Source organism: Pyrgilauda ruficollis, unplaced genomic scaffold, assembly GCF_017590135.1.
Source record: "Pyrgilauda ruficollis isolate IOZ18807 unplaced genomic scaffold, ASM1759013v1 scaffold198, whole genome shotgun sequence".
Taxonomy (NCBI): domain Eukaryota; kingdom Metazoa; phylum Chordata; class Aves; order Passeriformes; family Passeridae; genus Pyrgilauda; species Pyrgilauda ruficollis.
The window spans coordinates 443580-460181 of NW_024518984.1; the positions used below are offsets into that span (position 1 = coordinate 443580).

The window sequence follows — 16602 nt, forward strand, 5'->3', positions numbered from 1 at the left end:
ATAGCTAAAATGCATTTAAATACTCTACCTCAATAATGACCTCACTCAAGAACTGTGATCCTGCCTCCCTCTCATCACACAGAGGACTCATCACACGCAGTATATGCACATCTTTTTTAAGACAAGCTATATTCAAATACAAAGTACATTATATTGACTAGATGATTATGGAACTAGGTGTCTTTCTATTAGATGAGTAAAATTAAATCGAAGAAACTAATGTATCACCTGAAAAACAAGGCTGAAAGAGGTTTACCAAAGCTTACTGCCTGCAGTTTTAGCAAAGACATTTCGGAAAAGTTGTTAAATTTTTTTTTGACCTAGTAATCCAATACACAATAGTAACAGTAAGAAAAGTTATGGAAGTCAGAGGAGGTTTACTAAAAATCTAGTTCCTTTGGTTTGTGTGCCATTTGTCCTAAATTTTCTAATTATAAAACCTAAGTGATGTTGCTTTCATCTCAGAAATTAGCTTCTAATGCAATGTGGAGATTTAAAATGAAATGCCATTTGAAAAGGTCATAAAGCAGGGACAATACATAGCGTGTGACAAAAGGTTTAGCAGAAGAATAATACTACTTTTTTTTGCCCCTATTATTTGCTTTTAGCAAATATATTATTTCCTATCTATAAAATCGCTATGGCTCATTTCCTTTTGACACTACATCTTACTGAGTAGCTATCAGCAGTAATGGAAAATCAGACTGAAATATAGTACATGATAAACTTTAATATAAGACTAATTTAGCATATTAGACTATTTAGCATATTTTCTTCAAAAGGCATGGAATACTGTGAAGTTCATCCATCTAAAACTTATTATTGTTATTGAAATCTTTATCTGTTCTCAATCATATAGCAAGTCTACATAAACATAGGAGACTCTAAAACCCAGAAGTTTACTTAAGGCAGAGAACTGTTCACAGGGAAGAACTTATGTGCTCAGAAAATGTATTCAATTTGAAACCACTCATGTGGTGGCAAAACTCCCAAAAACATGGTCTGTGATCTGAGAATTAATAATAAAATATATTTTCCTTCTTCTTCCATTAAATTTGAAATCATCTCTTGAACCATCTGATGAGATTTTGAGACAAATAATTTTCCATAATTCTAACAATGCAATCAGAACCTTGATGATTTCATGAACCAGAATGCAAAAATTACACAATAAAAAGTCCTCTTCAGCTCAATCAAATATATAATTTGAATAATTTAGTATCAGTTCTTGTCATACTCTTTAGGCTTTTTAACTATCTAATTATGATCTGTGAAAAAAACTTTTTTTTTTTTTTTTTTTTTTTTTTTTTTTAATGAGACTGGGTTTTTTCCATATGCCATATAGGAAGTTTCAGTAATTCTGAAAATCTTCATTATTAATTTTAATCAATAAATGGTAGCAGTGGAACAATACCTTCCCCCTATTTTTTATAAAACAGTATTTTATCACAAAAATGTTTTCATGGAAAATTCATGTTAATCCCTGCTTTGTGTACAGAAAAGAAGGATCAGATCTTTTTCAACTGACGCTTCCATTCAGTCGAATTAAATTAGAATAGAATGATCAAACTTTACACGCAAGGATTATTTTTTCTAACTTTCAACACATTTCGGTTTCCATTAATTTTCAAACAAGCCTGAAGAAATTTGCTACATGGACTAATTTAGTGTAATCATTTGCTATGTGGACTCATCAGACATTCTTATATGAATTAGCATGAGTTAAAGGAAATCAGGGATTGGAAAACAAAGGTTATGGCAAAAAAACCACATAAACCTACAAGATTTTCTGAAATACTACAGAGCAAAGACAAGGCATGTAACATATTTACATGAATAGTCATATATAAAACCAATATCTGGTTTTGATAGATAATTTATCTTTAAATTATATCAGATTTTTGATATCAGAATTTTGATATTCTTAAAATTGTCTATTTTACATGACATAAAGTTTGTGTTTGGTGTATTTTTAGACATTTTTAGACAAAGCTCTGTTCCTGAAGAGAAAAACCTTTGCAAAAGTGGAAAGAGAGTAATTACAACTGCTGCTTACTCTGATATGATGCTAGATTTTGTTTTCTAACAGAAAGATTGCCTTTTATGGTAATGGTAAGGAGTTTTAGATCAATTAAATTTCACCTGCACACAAAAGGGAATTGTATTTTTCTGTGTTCCATCACACTCTCCTCCAGTGTAGTGGATTTTTTCTCAAAAGATAAAAAAAGCCAATATTACTACCTGTGTATTCTCCACAAATTTTTGGACTAAATAATGAAAAATATATATTAAAAAATCAATACAAATCAGTGAGGAAAGTGAGACCCATCTACATGTTATTTCAATATACTCAAACATACAGAGAGACAAGTTTCATTACAGTGTTGTGGCCCTGACAGCAAAGTTTGCAACAGACAGTCAAAACATGACATTTGCAAAGACACGCAGCAATACTTTCAGAAATTAGCATTTTTCTGGTTTGTCCGACTATATCTAGATACCAAATATCTATATTCTGTATATGACAGAAGCATACAACTGTACATATGTTGAAATATGCAGACTCCTCACCATTTAACATAAATTTAAAAAATAAGACACTGACATTTTTCTGAGCAATTTAGGCCATAATCATACTTCCTTGAAAACTTTTAGCAGACAATGCATACACTAGAGAGAGAATCTATCATCTGCTTGTAGCAGAATGCACAAACCATCTGTTGGATTGGGTTGGTTTTTTTCAACTTCTGTTTTCATATGCTAACATAAAAAGTCAAGCTAAGTAAAGATCCTGCAGTATATTGAGCTTTTCTTACAGTACAATAGTCATGGGTGGCTCTGTTTAGACTACACAAAAAGCCAAGAGAGAAAAACAATCCCCTGAAAAGAGATGTTATTTGACTTCACCTTGCAAAATAACATATGCCTAGACACATCTCTGTTGTAAAAGAACACTTAGATTGCAGGGGGAAAAAAAAAAAAAAAGAAAAAAATGATAGTTTCCAAATTTAGTTTGAGATTTATTAATCTCAAAATTTTTTTAGGCTTTTGTATCTTCTTTTTTTCACTGATCTTTTCAAACTGTTTTTTTTGTCATGCACAAAGGAATTGATTGCAACAGCAGACCAAAGATTTAAGAAACATCTGTATCATTTCTTAATGACAAAAATTTAGAAAGAAACCTTCCAATTAACTTCTCCCTCTGAAGTAAGCCTCTTACATTAGAGTTCGTAAGATAGCTCACAATTTTTCCTTTCCTAATTACTCACTGCCTCTTTTTTGCTACATTTCCACTCACCATTACAAAGGAAATGGGACACTTCAGTCAGAAATCTCCCTGATTAGACAACCATGTTTCATTTTATGCATTACACATTTAATGATGTAGACTCTTTTACGATGAGAGGATGAAGAGTCTTACACATAAGAAGATTTTATTTCAACTCTCAGTTTTAGCAATGTTTGAAGCCTGTCATGAAAACAGTGCCACCTGAAGAAAAATCAACCTTTCAACTTTCATGGTGGTGAGAGAGATGGCACTAGCCATTACCATACAAAATTGCTTTAAGTTTTTATTTTGTATCTAATTCACTGTCTGGAAGCAATTAACCTCATTAGATTTTCCGTAATATTTTTAAGATAATGTAATGAGAAATATGACATAGAGTGGGATAGTTAGGGGGGATAACAACAAAGCTTGTGCACAAAAAGGAACACACTAAATTTCACATAATTAAAAGAGTTATAGTTTGATGAACTAAATACACAAGTTTTCATTATGTACTTAAGCTTCTTTTTTATGAGTACTGTGGATAAATTTATTTTACTGTAACATTTACTTAATGGAGATTTAGGATATTGCCTTTAAGGTCTCAGACTCAAAAAGGCTAGTTTCAGTTTATAAATTTGTCCATGCAATTAATTTATTTTTGCTTCAGTGTTCTTAAAAAACAACAAACCAAAAACCCCAGAAAACAAATAAACAAAACAAACCCCTTACAAATAATAGTACTGGCATTTACTTTCAATAAGTGGAATTTCTTTAAACACTAAGATTTTTAAGATATTAGTCTGTGCATTATGCTAAATGTCTAAATGAAGGGTACTGATTTTGGTTATGTATAGTCATGAGATCTGGCACACCACAGTACTCCAGCAGAACAGCAAGTCAGATGAAGTCATAAAACTTAAAGAGAGGATGTACTTAAATTCTAAAAGATATATTCAATGACTGTTGTAAAAAGTGAATGATAAAAAACTTTGAGTCCTCATACAAAAGGTTAGATTTTTTTTTATCTGTGTCAGTATCTGCAGGCAACCTTTTCAAAGAAAGATACTTACTGACAGTTTGTGGGAAATTATTGAATGTGCTTCTTTCTTCAAGGCAAAAAGATTGTCATGTCTAAACATGTCATGATTGACAGAAGTTTGTCCCGTTTATTATAATCTTATAATCCAAGATATTAAAGAGTACACACTACCAACAGTAAACCTGTTTGGTATTTAAAAAATACAGTAACATTTCTTTCCTGTGATAATATTTTCTTGGTACAACATGTTTTCTAAAATGATAATAACTTTTTTTTACCTGGAATTTCTTCAAACAATCCATGCATTTCTTGATTGTTCTGTACAATACAGTAGAGCTAAGGCTCTACCCAAACAGATCAGAGGAAAGAAATTCCTTTTCTCACAGGCTATGTGTCTGTTCATCTAAGCTTATGATTAAATTTTAGCGGCAGTATGGAATACATCATTCATATTTTACTTGCTTTGTACTAAGTGCAACACTTCTGCAGAATGCTATCTAGACATTTGATCCTACTTCACATCACTGCTGATTATTTTTGTGACAGGATAGCAAGTTGCACTATTCCATATTCATTTTTTCAGAGGTCTTTTAGTCCTTTTGAGATTATTCCATGTATTTTAATTCTCTCCTATAACATACGGGTGAATAATTTAAGAATATTTTCATTTTTATTTTTAAAAAGCATATGCTTTACTTCATTATTTAGTCCTTATTGACTAGAATGAAAGTACTGGGTGCAAAAGAAACATCTGAATTCCTACAGATACAACTACTGTTCCTAATTTTGCATGCCAAGGCTTTCCTCTTCAATCCCTTTTATAGCAATTTTATAAATTCTATTTACATCTCCAATGAACAGTGTACAGAAGCATTCACTTTTATCTAAATTTCTATCCTCTCAAAGACTATTATTTTTCAAACAAAAGTCATTAATCTCCTAAATTAAAATACCAGAGTCAAGATACACAAAAAACTTAACTCAGGAGGATTAATTATCATCAAATATGTTCGTGAAGGCATTGTTGATTAACAAACAATTATTAACTGAAGCTTTTGCTATTAAAAAAACAACTTCTGAGATGTGACAGAATTTTGAAGTCCTTATGTTAATCATTAGAAGACTAAAAATAGTTTAAAAAACTGTTCCTACTAACTGAAAATATGGAGTTGTTTATTTTATATTGTTTACTTTCTCTCTTCCCTTTTTCTCCTCTTTCCTTCCCTCATTTGATGTCTCATTTACTTTGCAGTTACTCTTACTATTGCTGCTTTGAAGGGGAGTTTTTTGTTCTGAACTTCTGATAATTGATATAAGAAGTGGTTATCTTTATGGATAAGTTAATAGGAAAAATTTGATGAAACAACTGACAGAAAATAATTCAATAAATAAATAGAGCATAAATAGACCCACCAGACATTACACACAGAAGGTTTGCATTCAACATGATGATTAGCATTACAAAACTCTATAACAGAAATAATTTTATAAATTTAATCTTTTGGACATTCATAAACTATTTTCATTTGACTGCATGAATAAAAATATAGCAATGCATGTGGAAATTAGTAGTGGATGGAGGTACACTAATATTACATATTCCAATTTATAAATAGAGTAATAACAAGAAATATGAAAAAAAAAAAAAAAAAGGTGAACCAGATCGGCCTGAAAGCTTGGACAGGTGATGCACCTGACTTGTCTAGAACATGAAAAGAAGTTATATCTTTCATTAGAATTCTCTCTAGGCAATCAGAAGTCCATCCAAGAACTAAAGGTTGAGTATCTGAAGTGCCATATATTCCTGCAAATACAGTTGCAGTGGTTTTTATAATGTTTTCTCCATGCTTGCTGAAGGTAAAACAACTTCTACAATCCGAAAGAACCTATTCCCAGGGAATATGTTCTATTTATTTATATTTCTACTCTATTTATTTATTGCTAGAATATAATATAATCTCAGAAACTGTAGTTTCAAACAAAATCACATAGCACAACAGAATTTGTCATGAGGTATGCATCCTGTACTTTTTTCTCCTTACATAATTTAACACTATTTTTAGGTATGGATCACTTAAACCACTGAAAAATCTCTAGAAAGAATTAGGAGGCAAAATAGGATTCCGTCCTAGGACGACATTTGGCAAAGATGCTGCAGGTGATTATACCCATTCAGAGTCATGGATCTTTTGTGATTTTTTATTTGATTTGGTTTTGTTTTCCTTCATGAGTTTTGCACAAAGCAAATCTACATAGCAGCAAAAAGACACCAAGGTCAAAACAGTGCTGTTTTTTCCATATGGTAAGAGTGGGAGAAAGGATGAAAACAGATGACAGGAAAATACAAATGTTACAAAAGGTTGAATATTTTAATGTTGATGAAACACAGTCAAACAGAAAACTTGACTGATACAGTTAAAAAAAAACTAGCTGCAGATGATATGTTCCATGAATTGCACCCAGCTACTTATTAAAGAATAAGAAAATCATTGCCTTATTAAATTCATAAAGTTAATCCCATGTGATAAGGATTGTTGGATTCGGTTCAAGAAATAATTTTTAAGTTTTGAACAAGACATTTCAATCTCTCAAATACATTTTGAGATAATGGCAAACACTAAAATGTAAAACCTCTTATTTTCAATTTTACATAATCTTACATGTTTTATTTCTAACTTTCCATTTTAATATAATAAACTGAAGTCCAAACTTTGGAATACACACCACACTGAACCTTAAGTCTTGAACTTAAGTCTCTTAAGTCTTGAACCATTGAAGTCTTAATTCTCTCCGTGTTTTTTTGTTGGCTCGTTTCTGAGAATTAAATAACCATCATTTATCTTCCATTTTATCTCATTAATTAAAGTCAATATTTTTCATGAGTCAAGTAGAACAGATGAAATTCCACATAAAGTAGTGAAAATGGAAAATGAGATAAGATGTGCCTAAGTGAAGGAATGGATTCAGGACCCTAATTGGTAGGAAAGGTCTGTGTGACAGCCAAAATGTGGCAGGGAGATATGCAATAAAAGACTGAAGAGTGAAGAAATAGGAGATATGATTACAAATGTGGTTTGGAAAACCAGGCTACTCATGACAATCACCTCTGATGCCTTGAATATATATCATTAGGACTACAGAACTGTAATACTGGCCTAAAACTAACAGTAATGCTCAGCATAGCCAGTACAAATATTCAAGACTTCAGCTGGAAATAGAAGATATGGAAAGAACAATATGACATAAACTTGGAGCATGTATTGAAACTTCTAGCTAGATTTTAACATGAATTTTGGAGAAAGTTACTTTCTTTTAATTTGCAAAAAAATGTTTTCACTCAAAAGACTTTTTTACAGTGCAAATGATGATAATGTTTCAACCTGGTATAAGTAGTATATACAGTATATATACTGTATATACTCTATATACAGTTAAATAACTGTAAATGCAGTATAATAATTGTATATACAGTATATACAGTACATACAGTTAAAAGTAATATATTCAAAGATTTAGAAATAAAATATTTAAATTACTAATGGAAAACCATCTAAACCAAAATATAACCTTTACTTAAACTCTTACTAAAAAGTACAAATATTTTAGTATTTTGGACCTATGCTCATCTTAAATTATTGGTAAGTTACGACTTTTTGAAATAAAAGTCAGAAATTTTAGATACTGATGAAATTAAATTTTTGGTAAAGTTGAGGTTTGAGGATTTGGGTTTTTTTTTTTTTTTTTTTAGTATTATTAGGGATGATTACACAGTTACTTGTCTTCCTGAACAAGTTGCAGCAGTTCTCAACTTTTTACACGATAAATTCCCTTTCTGAAACTTTTAATAACATCTAGTTCTTTCCCTAGTGTAAATAGTTTACTTTAGATTATCTATTCTATATTCTAAAAAATTGTTCTAACAACACCAGGAAATTTGTATGCTAAGAAATTCTGCCAAAACCTCAGAGCATAACATTTAAGGAGCAATTTTCACCTAAAAAATGCAAGCTTGAGATATAAAAAGAGCAAATTCTTAAACTGCTTCCAACAGGGTATAAAAAAATGTGTCACAAGGATAAGAAGTAGCTGCTAGAAAGCAATGATTATGCGTTAAGAGTATGTTTATCTATATGTATCAGCAGCATTCTTATGAATTTAACAGATTCCAACAATATGCTCTAACTTTTTTCCATGTAGAATATTTAAATGAACTTCACTGTTCAAAAAAAATCATATAGGAATAAATTCTAATTTATTTATTAAGAACTATATAAATTACATACATATATGCACTTTTAATATATGTCAATATTATGTTTCTATTAAGAGAGAAATGCAGATGATAGTATTTATTCAAGCATATATAGACTTATATCTGTCCCTACTACTTTTATTCCAGAAATGGTTTTATCAAGGGAAAAAAAATTGTATTCAAGCCAACAGTATTTCTGCAGACTTATCTATAATGATTCACCATCAATTGGATTTTCAAGATGGCTATACTCTGTTCTTTCTTTTACTTTGACTATGAAAAGGTTAGAAAGCATTTCCCTTTTGTAATGTTCTTTGATGTTACCCTTAAGAGGTCCATAGTTTTAGAGGTATTTCACTGATTCAGTCACTCCCTGTGCAACTGATATTTTCACTGCCAGATCTTAAAGTTGTGTTTTTTTTAAATATTCCTGCAAAACAGTGCAACTTAGTCCAGAGAGAAAAAAGAATGGTTGGTTTTGTCAATGTTGAAAGTACATGGATAACAACAACCAAAAAAATAGCCAACTCCATTGCTTCCTAGTGTGTTTAATGGGCTCATGTTTTCTAGCAGCATCCACACTTTTATTGAGGTGAGTGATATGCTTTTTACTAACACTGTGAAAATACAATTGGTTCAATTAATTGTATCCATTTATTCTATCTTTTTAGAACAGTTTGAATTTGCAATGCAGACTTCAAATGGTGTTCTTTTTACCAAATTTAATTGAACATTAAACATTTAAATCAAACATTTGAACCTGAATAAGCCACTTCAGACTATTGTTACACTCAGTGAAGAGAAATAGGGACATCTGAAAGACAATTCACTTTATTCAAAAACGTGCATCTAAGATAAAGATGAGATGAGATGAGATGAGATGAGATGAGATGAGATAAGATAAATCCCCATCATGGACTGAATGAGTTACTCAAACTGAAGTGTCTTGCTGACCCATTAAACACAGCAAATACTACCATCAGCTTGGCAGCTGGTGATAAAAAAATCAGAGAACAAAGTAAAACAGGAAGCTGAGGTAAAAACATAGGAATGGGAATTCTATTAGGATTTTCTTGAAAAATGACTAAGGAGATAAGGGAAGGTTCAAATGATGCTTATATTCAAAGAATACAAGATAGTTAGGGAGAAAGAAAAGAATGAGAGGTCCAGGAAGATGTTAATGAACTAGAGGAAATCTGACTTTATTTTTGGAAGCATCCAGGACAAGGTACAGGCAAGACTGGACAGAAAGTAACCTGGTAAGTAAATCAGTGAGGCAGATGGTAAGAGAAGTTGGTAAAACCAAGTAATGATTTCTAGGTAAGGAACCTCAGATTTGAAAAAGGTAGTTGGGAATCCTTTGAGACCATGGAAAGCAGAAAAAAAAAAAAAAAAAAAAAAAAAAAAAAAAAAAAAAAAAAGCAGATGTAACAAAAGACAGTAAGTTCCGGAGCACCAAGAAAAAAGATATATGAATCTGCTTGTCACTAGAATTCCAAATGCAGCAGAAGACTCTAAAGACTTGCAATATCTTCTGCTGTTGAAATCCTCAATCTTTCTGCAGAGAAAGTACACAATCATCATTGTAATTACCAATGTAAAAATTAAGAAATTTCTTTTGATGTCAGTTATTCTATCACTTCAAGTGGCAATGGGATACACAGTGAATCCTCAAGTTTCAGTTCTGCATTCAAGTGACGGACAAAAGAAGTGACAGTACATGAAGTGACTTATGTGTTCTTCTTTTATCTTTTAAAAACCAAACCAAAACAAACACCCAAGCTTTAGAAATGCTGTTCTACAAGTACCAAAGACAGTTTTTAAAGTTACGAAATTCTAGACCTAGATTCTCTTTATAACTTATCTAATTCTATGTGATCTTGCACTATTTTTATCACCTGATGTTTCTGCATCCCATGCACGGAGCATAGATCCTCTGAGAATGAATAAGAGCTTTGGAGGAGAAAGGTCTGTGGCCTGTGCTGTGTAGGAACCCTGATTCTTTTGTTGTGAAGTTAAAGGCATAAATATAAAAGCCTACAAGTTATATAACCATTTTTAGAAGTTTCATAATAAAGTTGAAATACTGCCTCATGACAAAAACAAATTGATTATCCTCTTCTGATTCCATAACCTAGAAATGCAAAATTGTGTGGTCTATATTCCACCCCAAGCATTAAATTACCTTCATAACAAAGCAGTCGACATGAGGTAATATAAAAACATAAGCAGCTATTAATTTGAGTTCTTTAGGATCAAATTTTAGAATCTGGTTATCACAGGAGAAGGAAGCTATGGTTCAAATATGGATAGCACCTGAGAAAGGCCACATGATCAGCTGTTAAAATACTTGAAGTTATGAGAGCTCACAGGGTAGACTAAGACAGAGAAAGGCATCTTGATTCTTCTCCTCTTGTAAGTTCAGGTGCCAAGATGAAAGCTGTAAACAGGGAGCTCCATTTACTTAGAAACCAGGGACCAGAATCCTCCCCAAAGACTAGATAAACTTACAGTAGTACATGAAGTAGTCAAGTAGCAAATTTTTATGACAGTTTTATCCACATTTTCTAAAATGGACAAAATATTTTCTCATTAAATTAGAAAGCTGCATTGAGAATGTTGCTCATCTTGATAGGTTTCAAATTCATAACATTCTACAGCAGCATGCAAACCACAAGGTTGTCGGTTGCTAGGAGAAAAGGAAGACTTGGAAGTGGAGACTAATGGGCAAAAGCATCAAAATGCAGGATTTGTGGGCTCAGAGCAGAAAAATACAAAAGAAATGCTTATACAAAAGCTTTGATCATATAGTTTAACCATGCACATTTTTATGTTTCTGATTCTACACTGATCACAGTGATTTAATTTAAATAAACAGTTTTGACCACAGAGACTTGCAAACTAAATTTCTCAGTTGATGTTTGAATTAGAAAATCATTCTCTCACTTATTAACCTTTTGGATTCCCATAATTACTGAATTTTTTTACTTCCCATTGACAAAACTCAACAGAAACACAGTAAAATGCATTCCTCATTACTTTTCTAGTAACTCAACATTCGGGCATGAAACTCTGTTGTGTGAGGAAGGCACAGTATTCAGTCCTTTTGTTTCTTTCTTTATGGTACACTATTAGAAAGCATCTAATGGTGGGAAGATTTGCCATCTTCTTTCAGAAATTTCATATTTTCAAATTCTTGTATGTTTTATGAAAGACTTCTGCATTGTCAGTGCTTGCTTTACATGGGTTAGGCATATCTGGCATATTCTTCTTGGAACCATCTCTTAAAGCAAATGTTAATTGAATCCTGTGTTCTCCACTCCTCTCACACACAACCAGAGGAGTCTGGGACTGGTTTGCAGATGGGCTCATCATTTATGGGTGCAACTGAGAACAGAGAAAGTAGTGGGAGAAAAGTGCTATATGCACTGAAATAAATCTTTTTTTTTTTCTTTTATCTCTCTTTCTGGCTTGCCCCTCCACTGTAAAATAGGGCTGTTGTAAAAATAAACCTGTTACTAGTTTGTGAGGAACATACTGAGTGTAGTGGTGAACAGTGCCAAGGGCTCATGAGGAATTACATCTTCATAGGATTTGAACAGTGTGAGGCAAGCAAAACATGCTACCACCCACTCAGGAAGGAGGGGTTAAAATACTAACTCTTTGCCTATTAAGTGAACCCCATTCATGTTGGGGGTTGATTAACAAGCCATCTGAAAAGAGCCATCGTGAGCATGTAAATTCTCCATTATAAATTTCGAGGCTCTGACAGATGTATCACAAATCTTTGCACTGGCATTTTCCAAGCCTTTTGAGACTGATTTGTAAATCTTAATTATAAATTTGTATTATAGATTTTTTTTTTTCCTAACAGTTTTGTATTAGAAAATGAAGATCAAAAAAAAGAATCTTTAAATACTCACTGCATCTACTGACAATTTTGTCATGCCAGCTCTAAACCAACTTGATATGCATGTTTCCAAGCAATTTCAAGCAATCAGACCATGTTCTAACACTAATTGTTAACTGTAAACCTTTTTTTTTTTTTACAGATACAATACGGAAAGTAGAACAATTAGGTAAGTACTTTATAACATGCCCTATCTAATCCTTCAGTCTCCTTAATGACAGTAGGACTATCCACATTTATACCTTACTTTTGCACAGAAAAACTGTGCAATTGACATGAGAGGATGTTCTTCAGAAACATGCAAAAGACCCAAATTAGTGAAGTAGAATGTATTTATTATTACACAACCATAATCTCTCAATAAATAAATCCCACAATATCTAAAGAACATTAAACCCAAGAATTTAAGATCCTCCAGCTTTGTGTTTAGCTTAGATGTAGAAACAGTAACTAAAACTCCAGTGAAAAACAAATCTGGTTGAGCTGAAAAAGGATACCAGTACAAAATTCACATACCAAGCTGAGAAGGCCAACTGGGAAAAAATTAATAAAAAGAAACAAACAAACAAAAACCCCAAACAAGAATCCAACCATCACTCTTTTGGAGATACAATGATACAAAGTAGGCACTAAAAATAAAAAACAAAAAGCAATTTTCACTTCTACATATATGTCAATAGCAGAAAGAAACATTTATAAAAAACTTATGTCTACAGAATAAGGGAAACATAACTTTCCAGGGCATCAGAAGATTGTTGGATCATAGAACTTTCAAGCACAGAATTGTCGTTTTGCAGCACTTGACCACCTCTTGACATAACATACAAAGTTCATAGAGGTAAATTAGAGGTTCTTTGATAAGAAACAGAAAGTCAAGTCTTAGACTCTAAAACTATCTTAAACATTTTCACACTTCAAAAGCTGGCATTTTCACTAATAATGAAATCACATCTCCTGAAGCAGTTATTTTAAATCTGAACAGATTTGAGCATATTTCTTCAACAGGATTATGAGCTACTGATGAGTAGATGTGCTGTTTCAATAACAATGAATGAAGAGCATGAAATAAATGGATTATGAAAATCAAGAGCAGTAAGAGCAGTAACCAGATACATAATGTCACAGAATCACATAATGTCACATACATTCTATCAAGTCAACTCCTTTGTACAAATCAAGTGGTGCCACTCAGTAAGTTTCTGTTAGTATGCAGATCTCTACAGAATTTCAGATCAGTGACACACCTTAATGAAAAGTCCATAGAATGAAACTATATTTGTAATGGTTTTTATCCTTCCCATTCCCTCTTCAAAAACCTTGAAGATATAATTTTAGGGTTGGTGTATTACCTGTCTTTGTAGTGTATCTGATAACAATTTGAATTGAATCCTAGGACACCCTCTTGTTGCTCAGAACAACTTCCAGTGTTCATAAACACTTCAGTATTGCTTTCGCTTTACAAATGTACCCTAACTCACTTAGCAGCTATTCCACGTGTTTAAATTATGTAGCTCCTATGAAATCAACTATGCTAACTGGCAAAACAATAAGAGATTCAAGGAGAGAATATATGCTTTAGGGCTCTCTGAAAAGGCATAACATAATCAAAGTTACACATCCATATGTTTATCTACAGCTGCACTAATTCAAACATATGCACAGTGCTGTTCCTTCATGTCATAAAATATTTAATACTATATGTTTAACTTTCAATATGAAAAAAACTAACAAACCAAACAATTTCTTTTATTTCTTTTCATGTTTAGAAACAGAACAGTACATTTCTCTTCATAGGACAAAAAAAAAAAAAAAAGACAAGGGAAATGAAAATGAAGTCATCTTAACTGTGGGGAGGCAGGAGCAAGCAGAGTTAAAGTAATGAGGCATTTTACCCCTAGTACTATCTGTATCAGAGTTTTTCTGAAAGATCTCTGTTAGCTACATTTCCTTCTTCAAATTATTTTAGTTTCTGTTTCAGCTGGACATGAGGAGGGCAGGGAATGGGAATGAAAAGCAATTCAATTTAACGCATATGTATGAAACACAAGAATCTGGATGTGTATTTCTTGTTCTTACATCTTCTCATTTGTCACTCGGTTGATGACTCATAAAACTCTTATAAGAGTCTTATTTTTCTCTGAGGTAGGCTATAACACCGAATTTCAGGAAAGTGGACGCTTTTACTTTCGAGCTTTCACCTGTCATCCCAGTACCCAGAACAACACCACCTCCTGCTAGCGTTTTAATAAACTTCTGGGAAAGTTGGGTAGCGACGATCCCCAGCGCGGAGCGCCGGCTTTGAGAGGAACCTGTTCTTGGGCTAGCCCCACGGGCAGGGGCAGCCCAGGGGCGGACAGGGACAGGAGAGGGATAGGGACAGGTCAGGGGCAGCCGCAGTCCAGGAGCAGGGGCAAGGCCGGGGGCAGGCCAAGGGCAGCATCCCTGGTCCACGGCACCTTAACCATGAGGCTGGCCTCTCCCGGGACTCTCGGCAGCTCTCCAGCCGCCCTTCCCAGCGCCTCCAAAACCTGCCAGTTCAAACTGTAGGAACGGTCCCGCGCCCAGACACTCACCCTCCAGCAACAACGCCAGCACACCGGCCCGGCTGAGCCCCCGCCCCGCCACTGCCCCCCGGGGCTGCAAAGCCCCGCGGTGACTCCCCGGACCCGGCCGTGCCCGCCGCGCAGGTGGCGCCGGAGCGGCCGCGCTCTCCTACCTGTGCCCGCCTCCGTCACCTGTTGCCCGGCTGCCTCCATCGGCGCAGCCCCCCGGCGCCTCCTCCCGCTCCGCCGGCGCCAGGGGCTTCTCGGGCTCGCGGGCCACCTCCATCCCGCCGGGCACCGCCTCCTCCTCCACCTCCTCCAGGGACTCCACGTAGAAGACGGTGCGGGGCGGCGGCGGTCCCGGGCCGTGCCCCGTGGCCGGCCGGCCGCTGGCGGGCAGCAGCGTCCCGTTGGGCGGGCTGGCCGTGGTGGCCGCCGAGGAGGAGGCGGAGGAGGCGGATTTCTTCCAGAAGACGCCGTTGCCTCTCTCCTGGCTCTTCAGCAGGCGGCTCTGGCTCGGTCCCCAGTGCTCGAAGCTGCTGTCGGGCGGCAGGCAGCCTCCCCCCGCCGGGCCGCCCGCCGGCGAGGGGTGGCTGAACAGTTTCCAGCGGAGGCGCAGGATGTGCTTCACGTCGAAGTCTTTCCTGCCGGAGCCGGACATGGTGCCGCGGCGGGCGGGGGACGGGCGCGGGCTGAGGCGGGACTCGCGGCGGCCAGGCAGGGCCGGGCGGTGGCGGCGGCGGCGGCGGCAGCGCGGGGCGGCCCCGCTCCGGCAGCGGCGGCGGCGGCTCCTCCGGGCAGCGCTGGGCTTGTAGGGCGAGGGGTGGCAGCCGCCGGGCGGAGAGAGATGCGCGCACACACCAGTGCGGAGAGAGAGGGAGGATGGATGGAGCGATGCACAGAGCCAAGAGGAGGTAGAGACACCCAGCAGGAAAGGGAGAAAGAGAGAGGGAGAGATGCCCAGAGCTGACGAGAACTGCACGGTGATCAGTGGAAAGGGGAGGAGAGAGAGGCAGAATTGAGATACATCTCTCAGGGGAGACGGACACTTGCGAGGGAGGCTGCTACGACGCGCTAATCTGATTAACGGGGGAGCGAGGTACAGCCCGGAGAGGAGCGGCGGCGGCAGCAGCCACAGCGGGGGGCAGGTGGCACCTCCTCAGTCTCTTAGAGCTCCGTGACCGAGTGCAGGCAGAGAGGAAAAAGTCACCTGGAAGCCTCTCTCCACCTCCCGCCTTCCCATCCCGTTTCTCTGGGGAGTCCCATGCCTGCCGTTATCTGGGATGGCAAAGCCTGAGAGCTGGCACAGAAAGAAATCGGGGCTCCTTTATATGCACTGTACGTAGGAGGGGGAAAAAAAATCCCGCCCGTGAGGCTGTCAAGGTCCTCAGTATACAATTTTTTGTCTATCTCGGCGCCTCTCACCAAGCCGCCCCCTCCCTTGCATGTGACGCAGATGTGCTCTGGGGCCGTCAGTGTGAAGAGACAGAGGGGAAAAAAAGATGCTTCAAGCTTCGTCGTGCAAGTAAGTCGGCAGGTCACTCACTGCCCTCACAGCCTCCTCCTCTTCTCTCTCCAGTGCAGGTC

General features: G+C 36.3%; 1 protein-coding gene across 2 annotated transcripts in view; it reads right to left on the minus strand.

The window, feature by feature from the left end:
- Positions 1-15676, minus strand: part of KLHL1 (kelch like family member 1) — a 176540-nt gene extending 160864 nt beyond the window's left edge. For both annotated transcript variants that reach the window (XM_041466098.1, XM_041466097.1), the window contains exon 1: positions 15189-15676. In XM_041466098.1, coding sequence (XP_041322032.1) covers positions 15189-15676 — 488 coding nt within the window. The remainder of the gene's footprint in view (positions 1-15188) is intronic.
- Positions 15677-16602: the final 926 nt, after the last annotated feature.